Here is a 20,341-nt window from a genome sequence, read left to right on the forward strand (position 1 = left end):
ACGGGGGGCAAAATGGGGGAGGGGAGTGGGAGACACAGGCTTCCAGTTATGGAGGGAATAAGTCATGGGAACAAAAGGCACGGCATATGGAATAGAGGCAGTGATACTGTAATAATGTTGAAGAGTGACAGATGGCAGCCACACCGTGGTGAGCACACCGTAACGTATAACCTTGGCAAATCACTATGTGCTACACCTGAAAGTAATGTGATATCATGCGTCCACTATACAATAAATAAATAAATAAATAAATAAATAAATAAATAAATAAAACAATCCAATTCAGAAACTGGCAAAGGACTCGACTAGCCATGTGTCTAAAGAAGACATATAAATAGGCAACAGGCCTATGAAAAACAAAAAAAATGCTCACCACCGGGAGTCAGAGATATCTGCACACCGATGTTCACGGCAGCTCTAGTCACGAAAGCTAAAATGTGGAAGCAACCCAGGTTGCTTCACCGTCCATCAAGAGCTGAGCGGCTGGGCAAAATGCGGCATATATACGCGGTGGAATATTCTTCAGCCTTAAAAAAGGAGATTCTGACATATGCTACAGCACGGACGAACCTTGAGGACACGATGCTGAGGGAAATAAGTCCATCACAAACGGACAAGTGCCATAGAATTCCACTTACACGAGGTACTCAGAGCAGCCAAATTCATAGCAAAAGAAAGTAGAATGGGAGTTGCCAAGGGCTGGGGGAGGGGGAAGGAGAATGGGGAGGCAGGGTTGAACAGGTACAGAGTTTCGGTTTTACAAGATGAAAAGAGTTGTGGGGATGGGTAGGGGTGATGATTGCACAACATTATGAATGTACTTAACACCCCTGAACTGTACATGGAAAATGGTTAAGGTGGTAAATTTTATGTTATGTGTATTGTACCACCGTAAAAAAAATAAATACATACATTTTTTTTTGTAAAAAAAAAAAAAAAATGCAGCCCCAGAAGTTAACCAGATTGTCTCAGGATGCCTGGCAGATATGCGTCTTCAGTAATCATATGCATCATGACAGTATGTGTTAGTGCTGTTATTCTGAGACTGTCCTGTGTGTGTGTTGGGGTATAAAGCAAAAATGAGTAATCATGGAAAATGTTAATTCTATCATTTCCTGTGCCCGTGAGAATCGGTTTTCTCAGCATGGGAAAGAAGAGATTCAATTCAAGTTATTATCAGAGAAGAGGTTAAGTGAAAACCTTACAGTTCTCAACTTGAATGACCAGTATTCATATTTCTACGTACATTTCCTTGAAGTCCTAAATGTGAATAGCTCTGGCCACTGAAAAATCCTAGAAGCAATGGCAATGAGCTTTCCAGGTTGTGATCTTGGGATACCACCTCCCCACCCCACCCCCTGCAAAAAAAAAAAAAAAAAAAAAACAAACAAAAAAAAAAAAACAGAACTCCTTAGAGAAATGGCTGATTCTTGATCTGGCACAGGAGAGATACCACTTAGCCCTGGAACATCTTGTCATTCCAGATGGCAAGGAAGCTGTCAAACGGGAGGACCTGATTTTAATCCTGATTTGAAAAGAAACAAACTTTAAGATCACTTGATCAAAGGATGAAAGATAAATATTTTAAGAAAATGAAAGACTCAAAGAAATCTGAATGTTGACTGGGTACTTGACAAGCTTAAAGATTCCATGTTAAACTTTTTAGGTGTGATCATGGACTGTGTTTATGTTTAAAAAGAGATATGTCTTGAAATATCGGTGGATGAAATGATGTGCTGTCATTTGCTCTGTTGAAAAATCTGGTGGCAGGATTGGATAAGGGGAGAGATGCCATAAAGATGGGTTTTTTTTTTTTTAGTTTTTAAAAATGCTTTATTCACTTTTGAGTGAGAAAGAGACAGAGCATGAGCAGGGGGAGGGGCAGAGAGAGAGAGGGAAAAATAGAATCTGAACCAGGTTCCAGGCTCTGAGCTGTCCGCACAGAGCCCAACGCGGGGCTCGAACTCACGAACAGTGAGATCATGACCTGAGCCGAAGTCGAACGCCTAACCAAATGAGCCACCCAAGCGCCCCCATAAAGAAGCTCTTAAATCAATAAACATGTTGGGTGATGGGTAGTGTAGGTTCATTTTAGTAGACTCTTGTGCATGTTGGAAATCTTCTATAATAAAAGGTAAAGACAAAACGAAATGCCATGGCCTGATCAAAACAGTGATTTCAAATGTAAGCTGAAATCTAAAATCGCAAGGCCTTGACATCCAAATTATAAGTATTGACTGAAGTCAAGCCGCATATAACAGAGGTGACGCCACACCACACACCTCCAAGTAATAGCAGCAGTAAACTTACAGAAGGACAATGAGTGACTTTCCCAGAAGTCACTAAAGGCTAATCAGGGGTGCCTGGGAGGCTCAGTCAGTTAAACGTCTGACTTCGGCTCAGGTCATGATCTCACGCACGGTTTGTGGGTTCGAGCCCCGCGTCAGGCTCTGTGCCGACAGCTCAGAGCCTGGAGCCTGCTTCGGATTCTGTGTCTCCCTCTCTCTCTGCCCCTCCCCTGCTCTCTCTCTCTCTCTCACTCTCTCTCAAAAATAAACATTAAAAAATATTTTTAATAAGTAACAAAGCTAATCAGTATCAGTCTACATTTTGGATAGATTACAAGAGTTCAAGAAAAATTGAAAAGAGCCATAAAAAAGTTAGAAAACCAAAGGTGAATATTTAGTTACCTGATTTTAGGATTTGGGGATTCAGTTTCTACATGTAAGAGAAGAGGCCAAAAAAGGACAAGATTGGGAGTTCGGTCCCATAAAAATACTAAATGCCTACAAATCAAAAATGTCATTACAGAAATATAAGAAGCAAGTCACAAATTGGACTTAATATATAAAAACATAAGAAAAAATGACAATTTCCATTTGGAAAAGAGACAAAGGGAGAAATATAGCCATCAATCTGAAAAAATATATAAGCTCACAAATGATTAAATAAATGAACAATGAGATAACACCTTTACCCATCAAGCTGGAAACGAAAAATTATAAAAATACGAATGATGAGAACAGAGCAAACAGGCATTTTTACATCTTGCAATCCTGTTGCAAGGAGTGCCGAGCACAGCATTTCTGAAAGGTTATTTGACAATATATGTTTAATGCCTTAAATTCTAGAAACTTATCCTGAGAAAATAATCACAGATACAGAGAGAATTTCAAGAATGTTCACGATTGTTTTAGAAGAGCAAGAAATTTAGAAATGACCTAAATGTCCAAAAAAGAAGGGAATGATTAAGATAAATTACTATCTATCTATAATATGAGATGCAATTCAGCCCTGAAAATTCTCACAATAGAGATGATTTCATCACATGGGCTCAGTACTAATGGGGAAGGGGGGTGCTACAAAATTAAAAATATTCTGTCATCTCAACCATGTACAAGGAATACATATTTAGTGAGAAAGTAACTGATGAGGCTTACTCTAAACCTGTTATCATCTAGTGACCACCTTAGTGGCGATTAAATTTTTTTAGTCTTCTTTTATTTTCCACATTCACTAAACATCCCCTTATAGACTACAGAATCAGAAAAAAAATACACATCTGTTTATTACAATGCATGACGAAAAAAATCTCCCTAAAAAAACCCTGCCTCTTTCCCAACCAACTTGTTTCCAAGTAAGTTCACAAAATCTGCCGAGACTCGCGTGCTGGGAGCCAGGAGGCAAGTTTGCTGGAAAAGGAGAGTTCTTCTTTTTGTCTTGGATTACAAGGTACACTTGAAAGGTTACTTAAATATGACTGTAGAGTCATAAATACTAATCCTAGTACGTGTTTTTCTGTTGGGGTTCAACAGTGTCCTCTGTGTAAGGGGGTAGAATGGAGAATAAAAAGCAGCGATTTAATAGAAACCAGCTATCCTCAATCTCTTTTCAGCCATATCTCCAAGAATCTTCTCCAGGTAGCTTTGTTCCCATGCAGATGATGCTTTGCACCACAATCTAGATCAGCATTGTGTTCCTTCCAAGCCCTTTGGGGAAGACGTAAAACCACCAAATCAGAACAACCCCCATACTTATCTTTTTCTGCTGTTGGTTGAAGTTGTCAATAATAACACCGATGAAGAGATTCAGAGTAAAGAATGAGCCAAAGATGATAAAAGCCACGAAGAAAAGGTAGTTTTGTGGGTTCTCCTCAAACCCTGGCTGTAGTTCTTTCTGTTAGGGAGTTTTTTAAACAAGAAAAGAAAACAATTACAGGAGAAAATTAGAAGCCATCTTAACTACCTTATCTAAAAGACCACAGTGTCTCTCGGCAGGAGCTTTAGCTCCCCAGCCTCCTCCAACCAGCCATGGCTCGTGCAGGGAGACCCTCTTTAAGCTTCCCCTTGAGGGGCTTAAGTTGTACCATGCAATGGGGAGGGCATGTGAAAAGAGGCGTAGGCTTTTTCTCCTAAGCAATAGAGAATCATGAAAGGGTTGTAAGATTGGGGAATGGCATGACCCCATGTGTCCTTTGAGAAGGTCTCTAGAATGTCTACATGGACACATAACTGGAAGGAGCCAGACTGGAGATGAGGCCACTGCAGAAGGGGCACAGTCCCTTCAGGCAGAGGTGACTACCAACTCTTGATGAACAGCTACATCCTTCAGATAGAGCCCACTGTTGTATCTAGTCTGTGCTTGTGCCCGGTCACTCTTGAATTCCCAGTGCCTGGCATACTTTGTGACATGTAGATTCTCAATACACCTTGGATGGATGGATGGATGGATGGATGGATGGATGGATGGATGGATGAGTGAATTAGTAATCAAGCGCTAGAGCAGACGCAAAAATGGACCACAACTAACTTCCCCCAACTCAAGGTGTGACCAAAAGCATCCAAAATCCCCTTTGTCCAAGTTCTTCACATTGTCATTGGCTTTATGCAGTTTGGGGACAGGTGGCAGGAAGATTTCTCTTTTCTTTCTCCAGATGACATGTGAAGATATATCTGAGTGTTGATAGCTCTGTCACTTGTTGAATGTTTTTATGATGTTTGCTATTTAATACCCACCACACAGACTAATGTAATGAAGGTAATATTTGAAAATATTCTTGTCTTTTGCCTTGAAGAGTACCTGGCCTTGGTCCCAATTGGCTTGAGATGTCCATTTGTTTGAACTAAGGGTAGCCATTAGTACAAAAACTATATAATGGAAAGAATCACCACTCAGCATCTGACATTTAAAATAAGGTTATAATGCAGGCTAACCATCCTGCAAAGAGAGGTTCAACTAGGGAAAGTAAATGATAAAAGCTCACCTCTCTTGTACCCAGAAAAAGCAGTAGAGAGACAGAGAATATCAGAGTCATGAGATGTGTATCCTGATTCTCCCTCCATGGGTTTGGAGAGGGGACTTGGGATTCAGTAAATTGAAAGGAACATGAAGGGGGGAAAGAGGATAGTTTTGCTCAACTTCTGTATTTTTCTAAAAGGAAGCTGCTGCCGGGAAGGCCTGGGATACATTGTGCAGGCAGGATGACTTAAGAGGTTAGAGTAGCATACTTGGACAGAAAGAGTCTCTCAAACTTTTCAGTTTTCATGAGGCTGGGAAATGGAGTTGATAGCCATGGGCTCGCCCTGATGGGCTTTTGGTAAGTGATGGGAGTAGCCTGCTGGGCCAGGGAGCCAAGTAGAGGACATGACAGAGAGTCAGTGTTTAAGGCCAGGAAGAGTTAAGGGGGGAGAAAGGCCCATGTTTTCAACAATATTTGAGACCCGCAAGAATCTCTGTGACTGTGCAGACAGGGGATCATCATGCTAGGTGCCAGCACATACCAGCTATAATGTCCCAGGACCAGCATCAGGATGGGCATCCCTCCACCCACCGCCACCCACCTATCATTCGCTCAGGGAACATACGTAAGCCACACTTCCTGCAGACTTCTGCATAAGATTCCCTCCCCATCCCCCATCTCCACCTCAAGGCAAATGGATGCCTAAGGTAAACTAGGGTGAAGGTCATATACTCAAAAGACAAAAATTAAGCACATTAATAGTTTAAAATACTGCGTTTGTTATAATTTACTACTGTACCACTTCTCACACCCCCAGTGCTGTCTCTACCAGCTCACATGTATTGAACATCTACTATGTGCCAGGCATCAATTCTGCAGACTCTCAAACAGAACAACATGTGTGTGACGACAGGGAAAAAATAATGCTGGCTCCATTCTTGATTCAACCATTTGCTTACTCCATGGCTTTGGGCAGCATTCTTCCCTTCTACTCCTCAGTTCTCCCTACTGGGAAATAGAAATGGCCTAGATGGCTGAGTACCCTTCCAACTCTGGGAATCCATGATTTTACTTCTTACTTAACTAGAATTTAACAGGTGGCAATCGCCAGAAGCCCGTTTAGTCTCTGGAGAGACTGTAGCCATGGGAAGCCTCTCTTATCGGACGCAGTCCATCTGTAAGGTCTTCCCACAGCCCTTGGCTGGCACCCTTTGAAATCTGGCTTCTGCCTGTATACCCATTTGGAAAAGAAGTGAGAGAGGAAAATCAAGGCATTCTGTGATTCTGTTGCTTCTGGCTCCATAGCATCCCAAATCCCTTTTGTCCAAGTTCTCCTCCGTGAGAGGTTGTTCCTTGGTCACTATGGAGAAACAGGACTGGGCTTTGGAGCAGAATGGAATGGAACACTCATCAGAAGATGAATGGAAACTTTTTTTTTTTGATCCCTATTTCATAGTGTTTGTCCCAAGGAAAACAGGGCAAGAACGCTAGCCAGTGGAACTACGACGTGGGAAGTTCTAGACCGTGTAGTGATGACATCCCTGATGTGACCCTGGCACTCTCTGTAACATGGCAGAACACAAGCTCACCCCTCTGGAGTCGACAGCTGCATACATGATATCCATCCAGCCCTTAAATGTTGCCTGTAACAAAAGCAGAGAAACATGAACACAGAGACTTGCTATCTACAGATGAGTGCCGTAAAACAGCCAGCGAGGCCCAGTGGGCAGATGCGTCCAAGACGATGCCCCACCCTTCCAGGACGGAATGGCCAGGTGAAAGAGAATTCCTTTCCTTTACAAAGGAATTCAGACTATGGGTGTCTTGTGAGTTTTTTTTTTTTTTTTCTTCTTCATTTATACAAAATAAAGAGTTTTTTTTGTTTTTTTTTTTAAAGAAATTCCTGCCTTAAAAATTTCTGGAGAAGCTGTGTTAAAGCTGCTGGAAAGAGCCTGGCTGAGGCTTCCCTCGTGCCTCATGTTTGTGCTGTTCAAGCCCTGGCAACCATGGTTTGACCAGAGGACTGACTTCCAACAAAGAAGTGCTCCTTAGCAACTGAGTCTCCGCTCCTGTTTGGCTCTGGAGAGTAAGGCGCCATACGGGACAGGGTGAGAGATGTACAGGGCCTTGTGTGGAGGTTGAGGCTCAGTAAACAAGAAAGTTGGAGACACTCAGTGGGGGGCAGTTCCAGAGGGCACTGGCTTCCACATTAGAAACCGGGATTTGATTCTACCAGCTCAATGCAGTCACTGTGTTTTTCATTAACCCGAGAAACGATTTATGCTTCTTTTAAGGTTTCTCTCCTCAGAGTGAAAAATATACCAACGGCACTTACCACTTGCAAGAGGGCAAGGTAAGCCATTCCCACATTGTCAAAGTTGACCGGCGGGGTGACCCAAGAGAAATTTCCACTTTCGCATTGACTTTGGTTTGCAACAACGCTGTAATTTATAACTGAGTTTGTATCTGATACATTAATGCATCTTCCAAATTTTCCAGAGAAGAAGTTTACTCCCAGGATACAAAATATGAGCCAGAAAATGAGGCAGACAAGCAAAACATTCAGAATGGCAGGTATGGCACCTATGAGAGCATTGACGACCACCTTAAAAAAGAAAACGGAAGAAAAAGTAGGATTCACCAAGCTCCGGATCTCAGGATGGGCCTGATGTGCAGGACTGGACCTCTTAGGGTCTGTCTTTACTTTCTACCCTCAAACTCCCAACCCCGCATCCTAGGACAAGCCCTGCTCTCGGCTCCATATGGACCCGTTTCTCTTGTCACTGAGGATCACTTGAGAAGTGTCCTCTGATGACAGTGTCACAGACCTATGGGACACCTGCCCTAGGATTGAAGGAAAGCCGGAACCCATCTTGCCTACCACAGAATGCACGCTACGTCCTGAATTTTTCATCTCTCAAATTCTAAACAGCGCGTTAGGTAGGAAGGAGTCCAGAAACAGCTTGACGATTTAAGGGAAGCCCAGCCCAAGAAGAACGATTGGTGTTTCCACCTCTCCCTGACAGCTGACCTTCCTCCCCTTTGCTGAAGAACGTACCTTCATTCCTTCAAACTGGGACAGTGCGCGCAGGGGCCTCAGTGCTCGTAGAGTCCTGAAGGACTTCAAGCTCTTTAGGTCGATGAGACTGGTCACAGAGACCTGGTGGGAAGAGAAGCGACAGGTAGTGTACCTGACTTGGCTCCCAGGGAAGCCAGTGGGGGGCTGGTAGCCCTCATTCCGAGAGGCAGACACAGGGTGTCCTCAGTGGATTATCCAGAAACAGAAGCCAGCCAGCCTTCTAGAAGTCGGAAGGCAAGCGAAGAGGCTATTTTTGCTCCAGTCTGCCAAAGCTACAACCCATGCAGGTGAGGGCAATGCACTTACATGATTTGTTTAATGAAAGACAAAGAAAAGTGAGAAATTGTTAAAGGAAACCAAAGGACATGACACAATGATGTGTCACTTAGGGTCCTGAACTGGATCCTGGACTAGGGGGAGGTGAGGGAAGGTGACACAGGTGGATAGAAAGAATTAACCTGAGGGAGCATTTTAGAGGAGATGAAACTATTCTATGGTGTGATTGTGGTGGTGCTTACACAATTGCACACCTTCCCCCCAAATCATTGAATTACACACTTAAAAGTGGTGAATACATTTCAAGCAAGCTATCCCTCAGTAAAGCTGATTTTTAAAACTGAGCCGAAGACGGGGCGCCTGGGTGGCGCAGTCGGTTAAGCGTCCGACTTCAGCCAGGTCACGATCTCGCAGTCCGTGAGTTCGAGCCCCGCGTCGGGCTCTGGTCTGATGGCTCAGAGCCTGGAGCCTGTTTCCGATTCTGTGTCTCCCTCTCTCTGCCCCTCCCCCGCTCATGCTCTGTCTCTCTCTGTCCCAAAAATAAATAAACGTTGAAAAAAAAAAAAAAATTTAAAAAAAAAAAAAAAAAAAAAGAAAGAATTAACCATAAAGGACCTTATTGAAACGATTGACAAAATTAGAAAATGTGTATGGATCTTACTATTGAGTCACGTTAAATTTCCTGACTTTGATAATTGTGCTGTGACCGTGTGAGACAATGTCATTGCTCTCAGGAAATACACACTGGAATGTTTAGGGGTAAAGAGGTGTGGTGCCTGCAACCTAATCTCAAGCAGTTTAGCAAGAAAAATGAAGAGAAAAGGACAAAGCAGATGGGGTGAAATGTTAACAACTGGTGAATCTGGGGAAAGAGTGTAAGGGGTTCTTTAGGTGTTTCTTGCAACTTTTCCGTAACATCCTCAACTATCCGTTTCAACATCAAAATTAAAAGTTACAATGAAATAATAAATTGTTTGCTAGTATTTCCCCTCACTCAGTTAAATTTGGGGGGGAATTAAATCCAATTTTCTCTCCCAACATACTTCTTCCCAATGAGTCAGGACTAAGGACTGGAAAGCTCTATAAACACACTAAATTGAAACTTAAATATAACGAGCTTAAGTTGCACACCACCATCTGCGGATTCCAGTCACTCTCATCGATTATGCAGAGGCTCAGCTTGCAAGACGGGTTGCTCAGCGGGACAGGAAGTGAGTTATCCTACAACTGACTATGCTGATATTAGAGTTCGCTATTATCTAAAACCATTCCCCACTAATCCTGCCAATCTCATCGTAGTAGTAAAATACTGGCAAATTCAGAGAAATTAAGTGAGTTGGTATGGCAGAATGACAAAATTTTTAAATGGGTAATTCAGCTTTTAAAAAATTATCGATTCAAAATGCTCTTATTTATAAAGGTTTCCTAAAATAGGCTGTTTGTTTGTAATGGCACTGCCTGTCGGGAGAGTTATTTCAGCAGCTTTTCCACAAATACTCTTTCTACCTGGTTCCTGGCAAGAGGGAAAAGAACGGCACAGCTTAACGGTTCTTCTGGCTTTACCCAGTAGCTGTTATGGGTGGGGAAGAAGGGCCCCTAGAGGGACATTGTACACCTCTTCACCTGGAATCCGATCCCCAGTCTCCGTTCCACTAGATTCAGAAGCACTGATGAGACACGCAGACATAAAAACACCCGCATTCTTTCCCACTCTACAGTCTTCTGCTGCTTTTTATCTTATCTTTTTTTCCTATCTAACTTGCATTTATCAGTCCGCACCGTGTGAACGGTCACCATTTTGATACATATCTTTTTTTTCCTTGTGGTTTACTCCTTCTAACTGTTGTAAAATATTACAGTATATAAATATTCATATTTTATGGATCCATTCCCCCTTGGTGAGTATCTAGGTTATTTCAATTTCTTTGCTGCTATGAACAACAAACTGGACAGCTGTATGCATTTCTCCTGCCTACGTACTCAAGAATTTTCCTTACATGTCTAACTAGAAGTGGTATTTCTGGATAGTAAATTACAAATTGGGCTCATTTACAATTTTACTTAATAGTGCAAAATTTTTCTGGGGCACCTGGGTGGCTTAGTTGGTTAAGTGTCTGACTTTTGATTTCAGCTCAGGTCATGATCCCAGGGTTACAGGATCGAGCCCCACATCAGGCTCGGTGCTGAGTGTGGAGCCTGCTTGGGATTCTCTCTCTCCTTCTGTCCCTCTGTCCTGCTCTCTCTCTCTCTCTCAAAATAAACAAATAAACCTTTTTTAAAAATACTGCAAAAATGTCCCTGAAATTTTATTACATTAGTAGCAGTGATTAGAGATTCCATTTTCTTATATCTTTCTAAGTATTAGAGATTATCCAACTTTAAAATTTTTGTCAGTCTGATGAGTAACACGGTTTCTCATTTTAACATGTACTTCTGTGCTAATTGGTGATGCAGCTAGTATGTATTTCTTCATATATTTATTACAACTTGAGTTCCTTATGTGAATTACCTGTTTGCATCCTTCTCCCATTCTTACATTGGGTTGTCTTTCTCTTAAGAGCTGTAGGGAGTTTTTTATACTATGGATAATAATTTTCTGTTATGTATATGTCAAATACTGTCTCCAGGCCCTAGCCTGTCTTTATAATTACAATTCTACTGAATAAAAAACCCAGAAGTTTTACATTTTGGGATAGTTGAATTCAATTATGTTCTTGTGGTTGTGTTTGTATTTTTCTTTTTACATACATTTTTTTTTTTTTAAGTCCGACCATTTATTTTGAGAGACAGAGTGCATGCAAGCAGGGGAGGGGAAGAGAGAGAGGGAGAGAAGATCCCACGCAGGCTTCTTGCTGTCAGTGCAGAACCCAGTGCAGGTCTCCAACTCACAAACTGTGAGATCATTACCTGAGTCGAAATCCAGAGTTGGATGTTTAACCGACTGAGCCACCCAGGCGCCCCTCTATTTTTCTACTTCAAAATTATAAAGATCATTTTACACAATGCTGATTAACAAGCAGTGTAAAAGGATTATTCACAGACATTCTCTTATTTAATCTGCACAATAATTTTCTGAATTAAGTACATTTTATATCACCTACCATGTTACAGACAAGGAAACCCAAAGCCCAGAGGATTAACAACTTACTTCAAGTGGAATTGGCGTTCACACCCTGGCCTATGTGATGCTACAGCTAATAATAGCAATAGTGGACCACACTTGTCCAGTGCCTTGTCTGGGATTTATAAAGCATATAAGATTATTTCTTTCCTCGTTCTACTCATTTTTGTTCCGTTCATTTTGTTATCAAGGTTATACTTGTCTCATTAAGTAAAGTTTGTAAGCTTCCTCTCTTTTCTTATTCTTTGTAACAATTTGAATAAGGTTGGGGGTAACTGCCTATCTTAGTTCAGGCTGCTGTAATAGAATATCGTAGCCTGGGTTGCTTATAAATAATGGAAATTTATTTCTCACAGTCTGGAGCTGGGAAGTCCAAGATCAAGGTGTCAGCAGAATCACTGTCTGGTGAGAGGCCACATCCTGGCTCACCTATTGCTTTCTTCTCCCTGTGTCTTCCCGTGACAGAAGGGGTGAGGAAGCTCTGTGGGGTTCTCTTTTATAGCAGCTGTAGTTCCATTCATGAGGGCTCTTCCCTCATAACCTCTGCTCGTAACCTAATAAACACCTCTAAATAGGAACACATTGAGGATTACGTTTCAACATATGAATTTTAGGGGATGCAAACATTCAGTATATAGCACTACTCCTTGAAAGTTTGATACAACTTGCCTGTAAAACCATCTCGGCCTGGTGCCTTTTTGACAGTGTGGTTTTGAACTACTGTTTTGGTATTTTAAATGGTTATTGTTAGATTTGTGTTTTCCATTTTGTATCTGGTCAAATTTTGGCACTCGGTAAAAAGTCTATACTCTCATTTTCATTAATGTGAAGATTTATGTCAAAAGAAGGAAGCACTTTGCTTAAGGTTGCACAGAAAAAGCACAGACAAGAGAGCTTTAGGATCAGTTTCCTGAGTTGAGGTCAGTGGACCACAGGTCCCTAGAATGGAGATGCCAATCATTTGTCCACTGTCTTATGGGTTCTTCACTCTAATATAAGAAGATAATGGATTCAGAATGATTTGCACCCTGGAAACTGACAGGGTTGACAGACGTGGATATATTTATTTCCTTTTATCACTCCTGTTGGAGCTCCCATAGCACTGCTGCCTTTCTAAAATGCCTGAAACATATGGCTACTTGTGTCCACCAATAATTTTTTAAATTTTTATTTAAACTCTAGTCAGTTAACATACAGTGCAATACTGGTTTCAGGAGTAGAATTCAGTGATTCATCACTTACATACAACACCCAGTGCTCATCCCAACAAGTGCCCTCCTTAATGCCCACCACCCATCTAGCCCATCTCCCTACCCACCTCCCCTCCAGCAACACTCAGTCTGTTCTTTATTGTTAAGAGTCTCTTATGGTTTGTTTCCCTCTTTCCCTTTCTCCCCCTTCCCATATGTTTATCTGTTTCTTAAATCCCACACATGAGTAAAACCATATGGTTTTTGTCTTTCTCAGTGTGACTTATTTCGCTTAGCATAATACACTCTGGTTCTATCTACATTGTTTCAAATGGCAAGATTTCATTCTTTTGATGGCTGAGTAATATTCCACTATGTACATATATACCACATCTTCTTTATCCATTCATGAGTCGACAGACGCTTGGGTGTGTCCACCAACATTAGCAACATTATGGTTCTCCAAATAGGTATGCTGACCACATGGTTTATGCACGTATCATGTCTACTTCTTTAAATAGCAGGGACAAAGTCTAACTAGTTAGCTCATGGTAGAAAGGATATCAATGTTAAAATCAAGGGCTTTAGAGTGAGGCTTCCTGGGTTTTTGAGTTTCACCTCCACCATTTCTAGCCAATCTTTGACACGTTTCTTAACTTCTCTATGACTTAGTTTCTTCCTGCGTATATGAGAAAAGTAATAGTGCCTACCGTACTGAGTGGTTGTGATAGCTAAAAGAGAGAATGCATGTGAAGCATATAGCAGAGTACCTGGTACAGACAAAGCTTTTGATAAGTGTGATATACTATTATTAGCTTTAGCATCACACCGACCAAGGTGTGAGTCCCAGTTTCATCTGAAGCAAGTTGCTAACCACCTGAGCTTCAAAGTTCTTTGTCTGTAATCTGGTAGGTGATGTATAACTCTGCTTAAGCCAGAGCACTGATGTGCAGATTAAATGAAAGAATGTTCTTATGTTGCTTGACAATCAAAAGGGAGACCAGCTTAGTCTACTGGCTTCTGACCTGCTTGGAGAAGTCTTCAGAGAAAATAGAAAGTTGGAAGGAGAAGGGTAGGACACTCAATATTATTCTAGGCATACATCAGACATAAGCAGCGCTTATGGAGAGAACTGGATGAGTCATCATGGAAAGGGCTGGGGTGGTGAGAATATGAAGTGCAGTGCGAAGAATGTGACCCAGAACAGACGGGACTGCTGATGGGTAGATGACGACTATTTGCAAGTACTGTGGAGAAAAATATTTTGGAGAGGCATCCATATAAGGCACACAGGAAAGGCAGCTCCCGTATGATGCCCACCCCTCCCCTCCCCCCAACCCTTGCCCGCATGGGACACAGAGATGTTAAACTTACAATTACAATGATGAAGTCAAGCCAGCACCAGACACTGGTGAAATACTTCCCAAATCCAAAGGCTACCCATTTTAGACCCATCTCCAGGATAAAAATGTATGTGAAAATATGGTCAGTACAATTAAGTAATGCTTGGATATTGGGTCGTTTCTCAAGGTGAATATCTTCAAATACCTGAAATGATAAAGCATAGCCATAGGCCAGGTTGAATATTTGCACAGAACTGCTTGAGGACTTTACTTTTTAATTTTTCTTCCTTATTTGAATAAACTAGTATCTCTTTTGGTGACAAGGTTTTGCTCAAAAGGTATTAAGGATGAAATGTCTCAGTGGAATCAATTCCTTGAGTAAGTAAAACCACAAGAAGGAAGATCCTATTTCTACACTTCCATTGCCACAAGAGCTCCCTAGGTTCTTATCACTGACCCCTGAAATGTGAAAACATCTTCCTAACAGATCACCACACAATTTCCTGATCTTCCGGATCCTTCCAACTCTTGTCAACAATATCTTGCCAACGTTTCCAGAACCACTCAGTGAAATATTCCATCTCTCTCATCCTCCTAGTTACTTTAGTAGCCCTATTCAGTGGCTCTCCATTGCCTGTAACACCTTAGGTCCAAACACCTTAGCTCCCACTCTAAATCCTGCCAACCCTGATGCCAACGACCTACCGCAAACAGCCTTACCACTTACCCCTGTGCTCACGATGGATGTGCTCATTTTTATGTGTACCAACACATGCAAAAGTTGAGGAAGCTCTGGGCTAGTGTAAATTACTTTGAATGTGAAACATTCATTCAATGTGATCATGAAAATGAGACGCCTTAGCTTCTGAAGAGACCCTTTTTCATGCTACATGCAAGCATCTCCCTCATTCAAAGTGCATATGTGATTCTTCGGGGTCTATATAACTAGGGTAAAAACTGAGAATGAAAAAAAAGAAGATAAGGGAACCCAGTACTGAACCTGTCAAGACATCTGGGCAAACACTGAAGGCAAGAAAGAAATCGGCCCTGCTGTTGAGTACGAAGGTAAGCCCATGGCCCCATGGCCCTAGGGAACAATAATGCAAAAGAACAAAACAGTCTGACTTTCAACTCCTAGGTGGGCTTTGACTGGAGAAGACCCTCCACTTCCTCCTGTCCCCTGTCATCTCCTCATCATTTTTGAAGTCTCAGTTTGGCTGATATTTTCCATAGGAAACTGTCCTTCTTCCACCAAGAATGAGTTAGATGCCCATTCTACATGGCCCCATGTCATCCACTGCTTCTCTGAGTGTACCACTATGGTCCTGGTCTGTAATTGCTTGGACCCCATCTGTCTTCCCTACTAGACTCCCTGCTCCTGGAAGTCAGGGACTTATCTGTGTATTTGCCTCTTAAAGACAGACAAATGGGAATGGTGTGGAAGCTCAGTTCCTCTGTCATTTTGGAAGCTGAGCAGCAAGCTGGCTCAGCAGATCTGTTTGCTCCGCAGAAGAGTAGGCCAATATTAGCAACTGAGCTTTGGAGGCTCCCACATTATAATGAGGACATTTCCTTGTCCAGGAAGCTCCCATTATTACACAGTTGTCCAGACCAGAGCTTCCCAAACTCTAATGAGTCCCGAAGCATCTAGGTTCTGATTTCAGCGGGCCTGGGGTGGGCCCAAGACTGCATTTCTAACAAGTTTCCAAGTGATACTAAGGCTGCTGGTCCACACAGCACAGACAGTGGCAAGAGACCAGATGTTTCCTGTCTTCCTTTCTCTGCAGATACGTTAAGTGGAACTAGACCCGAGTCCCTCTCCTATAACCCTCAACATTGTGTGTTCAGTCTTGCTTTGTCCAACCTACACTCCTCTTAACATAACAAAGATGAGAACTAGAAGGAGGGTACCATGTCTCCCTGGCCTTCTGACAACACCGTGCTTTCCCACTGAGTAACACAGGGTTCGGTAGACACCAATTACCATTGTGGAATAAATGAAGAGCCCTATTACTTGAATAAGGTAAATAGCCAGTGAAAATGTAAGCCCAGAAGACTTCAGGGGATCCTAGACCAAGGGTTCGCAACAAAAAGTAAGAGAGTTCTCTGATACGGTTTAGAAAAATTTATTTTTTTTTTCTTGAGAAATAATTTGTACTGCAAGTAGATAAATGGAGATGGGTGCTGATCATAGGGTCTGGGGGGCCCCAGCGTGCACTCATCTGCTTTCACCTGGAGATCACACAAACGTGAAGCACTAGCCAGGAAAGCAGTGGTGACGAAGCAAGACATTTCCTTGTCCCTTCCAATGGCTAGTGACTTAATGTTCTGTGACCCCAAATCAATAAGGGAGAACCTAAGGTTCCATTCACTTACATACCAAATAGTAAGAGAGTTTAGTTATATATTCTGTCCATTTTAAGGGAAAACACAAGATAGAAGGGGACGAAGGGAAAGAGAGAGAGAAACATGTAGGTAGTAAGGAAGAAGATACTATCACTCAAGGGTGGGAGGCAAAGAGAAGGCAAGGACCAAAAGGTGAGGAGAGAGAGAAGGAAGGATATATGCTATGGAGGCCAATGGATTTGGAGTTATTTCCAAACCTCACTGGGACACACCTGACACCTCAATCTAGAAGGATCTGCCATGTACATAAAGCAGTATCTCTTTGTTTCTCCTCCCAAGGGAACATGAGTGGTGGAAAATACCAAGACAATGTATTATATCCTCATCTGGTCCCTGTAGCCTTTCCCTCTTAATGTTTTACCTTTTGGAGAGCAGCTCTATGTTCTTCTGGAAAAGAGAGGTAGAAACATTGCTGTCCAGAGGAAGAAATATGTAGGATACAGTGAAAATGTCTAGAAATTCTCCAAGAATGAGGGACAGAACTGGGGTCAAGGACAGGCTCCAGTAGCCACTTTAAAGTGCTGATTTGAGTCACGCTTCCCCACAGGTAAAGTGTCTTTGGCTTGGGGACTTGCCAGTTGGAGCATGACTCTAGAAGTTGGGTAAAATCTTGCCCTTGAGGGGACCCAGCAGCAGAGATCCCGCTTCTGCCTTGTCTCCCCACATTCACAGTCCCATGTCAGAATGTAGCCCAGCTGCCTTGATCCCCAATGTCCCCACAAGACCGTGATAATTTACCAGTGCCCCACTGCTCAGCAGAATCACAAAGATAACAAAGCTCTCAAACCAACTGTGTTTCACTATTTGGTAGCAGGTTTTCCGCAGGTTCCACCAAATGATCCAGTGGGACTTTCTCTTGTCCGTGGCACAGCATGGGAAGCAGTGACCCAGGCCTGCAAGAAATAAGCAGTAGCATTATCATTAGTGCCTGCCTTGAACTGTATTAATAATCCTAACTCTTCATCCCTGCCTTTATGTTTATCCCTTACCTTTGCAGTTTTTCCCACTGAAGAAAGAGGTGAAGTCGTTTTCCAACCCCTCAGTTCCGGGCTTGGCCATATGACTTGATTTGGCCAATAGAGCAGAGTGAAAGTCACACATGCCAGGCCCGAGCTTCGGCCTTTACAGGCCGTGCATGTTTCCACTTGCTCTCCAGGACCATTTCCATAAGAAAGGAATATTTGGGCCAGCCCACTGGTTTCAGGAGAAGGAGGATGGACATGTGGTACAGAACCAAGTGGTCCAGGCAAGCCCAGGCTAGGTTGGCCGGCTCCCAGTCATCACCACTCATACGAATAAAGCCAGCCCAAATCAGCAGAGATACCAGCCTAGATGAGCGGAATCATGTAGATGCATGTTCACTCTTGTGTGCCACTGGGGCTGCATGGCTGTTTGTTATACTGCGATTTCTTTTGGCAATAGTAAGCTGTGTCCTAAGGACGGAGGGGAATGAGGTAAGGGGGGGCACAGGCTCTGTGAACCACCCAAACCACACAGGGGAGAATCTGATCCACTGTCGAGGTGCTTACACATAGCTGAACATTTGCCTTCAACACACATGAGCCCTCGGCATGAATCACGTCACCCTTCTCTCCTCGTCTCTTCCGCCCATCCTCCAAGTCCTGTGGATGCTAATTTCACAGTGATCACAACATTCCACTCCCTTCCTCATCATCTTCCTAAGCAACCGTGAGGTCTCCTCAGCCTGCCCCTGCCATCCTCCACTGTTTAGAACATCAATAGGTCAATCTCCCTGAAAGGTTATTTCTTCTTTTATGCCACCCCTCCCTTCTTGAAACCAACCTTTCTTCTCCAACTCCACTGTTGACAACCTGTGCATACCTCAAAGACCAGTCCAAATGTAAGTCAGGAGAACGGTGATCTATTCCTAGTCTGACTTCTGACCCCGTGGGAAGTTGGGGGGCCGTCAAACAACCTGGAATATGTTTGAAACCATTCTTGGTGTCTTGTCTGAGACCGGTCTAGTGTCAAACTTATGGAGAAATTTTTAATTTTTAGATTCATTCATTCACTTAAGTCCCTATCTATCTATCTATCTATCTATCTATCTATCTATCTATCTATGTTGAGCCCACAATCTAGGAAAGATTCCATTCTCACCCTAGAGATACAATATTAAGTCACTGCCTATGTTTTTAAGGACCTCACAAGAGAGACAGACACAAATAAATTCCCCACATGAATATAGGAAATAATAAAGGCACATAGGAACGAACTACTATAACTACTCAAGGAATCAGGAGAGACTACATTTATTGATTGCTTATTATGTGCCAGATACTCTTCTAGGTGATTTACATTCACTCATTTAATACTAATAATAACCCTTTGCAGTAGATACTAGTATTATAGCCATCTTATAAATGAGGCACAGAGTGGCTAAGTAAATTAAGTCACACACCTAGTAAGCGGAGAGGCCAAAATTAAGCTCAGGCAGTCTGGGTCCAGAGCCAAAGGTCCTAACTACAATGCTACCTTTCTTCCAGAGAAAAATCTTGAGGGATGGCAGGGCTCCATTCAACCCTGGTCAGGTTCCCTTTTCTACCACCTCGTCTACGTCCTGACAATGGATGTACGGGGGGTTAGAGAAAGTGGAAGACATATTGGCCCAGCGGGCTCTCTCGGAAAGTTTTCTGGAGTTTCTACCCCAGTTGTTAGGTTATATAAGTTGAGCCCACCTAAATCAAGAATTTCCTGAAATCTCCTTTGCCTGGATCTGATAATGGCCCCAAGAATTGATAGATGCCCTCTCTTCACTTTTGTCTCCAGTAGAAGTAGAAAGAATGCATCTACAGAGCTTCCAAGAATAACAGAATTTCCTCCAAATGTTCTGCGAACTGGATGCAGGAATACTGCCACTTACCTTTGGGAAAACATCTCTCTGGTTCTTTTTTGGGAACCATTTCCGGTACCCTTGCAAAAGGATCCTGTGGATCAATGGTGCTACATTCTGAGAAAACACTGGTAGTATCAGACTTCTGCACATGAGAACAAAGGAAAAAGGGAATCATTTACCAAGACTGTCTCTCACCATGGTAGCACCTGATACCTTAGTGTGCAACATTTTAGGAATAAAGCTAGCTAGACAAAGATTCCAGGTATAGGGGTTTCTAGAAAGTGTCCCTCTCATTGGGTGTTTCTAAAAAGTGCTCTGAGTAGCCCTGACATTAGGAGAGAATTTCCTAACTGCTCTCCCCTGGCTGAAAAAAGACAAGGTATATGAAGATACAGTGTCTCAACCTTCCCCCCGCTACAAATCATATCTCTGATACACTACCTAACTCCAAATAGGGAAGCTGGGTGATGAGGTGAAGGCTACTTTACTGAGACTAATTTTCAGCTCTCTCAATCCCTAGAAGAGTAGGCCTATGTTAGTGGCTCTCATTGATTTTTGTCTTCCAGGATACATTTTGACAATGTCTAGAGGCACTTTTGATTTCACAACTGGGGAATACTATTTGCATCTAGTGGGTAGATGCCACGAATGTTGCCAAACATCCTACAGTAGACAGAAGAACCTACCACCATGAGGAATTATCATGCCCCAAATGTCTTAGTGGAGAGGTTAAGAAACCCTGGCCTACACCTTTGCTTAAGATCGGACTCTGGCAATTGGTTCCGCATTAGTCTTGATAGCCATAGTGACTGTCTTGGAGAATGTGTATG

General features: G+C 42.6%; 1 protein-coding gene across 1 annotated transcript in view; it reads right to left on the reverse strand.

Moving 5' to 3' along the window:
* The window catches only part of SCN11A (sodium voltage-gated channel alpha subunit 11), a 95,478-nt gene that overhangs the window by 13,866 nt on the left and 61,271 nt on the right, over positions 1 to 20,341 (reverse strand). Inside the window, exons 18-24 of the mRNA XM_086720478.1 lie at positions 19,539 to 19,653; positions 17,393 to 17,547; positions 14,280 to 14,453; positions 8,298 to 8,399; positions 7,575 to 7,844; positions 6,829 to 6,882; positions 4,039 to 4,176 (exon numbers count right to left, since the gene is read on the reverse strand). Of these exons, the coding sequence (XP_086576604.1) occupies positions 4,039 to 4,176; positions 6,829 to 6,882; positions 7,575 to 7,844; positions 8,298 to 8,399; positions 14,280 to 14,453; positions 17,393 to 17,547; positions 19,539 to 19,653 (1,008 nt within the window). The remainder of the gene's footprint in view (positions 1 to 4,038; positions 4,177 to 6,828; positions 6,883 to 7,574; positions 7,845 to 8,297; positions 8,400 to 14,279; positions 14,454 to 17,392; positions 17,548 to 19,538; positions 19,654 to 20,341) is intronic.

The sequence above is a fragment of the Puma concolor genome, chromosome C2 (genome assembly GCF_028749965.1).
Source record: "Puma concolor isolate L17-30 chromosome C2, mPumCon1.1.hap2, whole genome shotgun sequence".
NCBI classification, from domain to species: domain Eukaryota; kingdom Metazoa; phylum Chordata; class Mammalia; order Carnivora; family Felidae; genus Puma; species Puma concolor.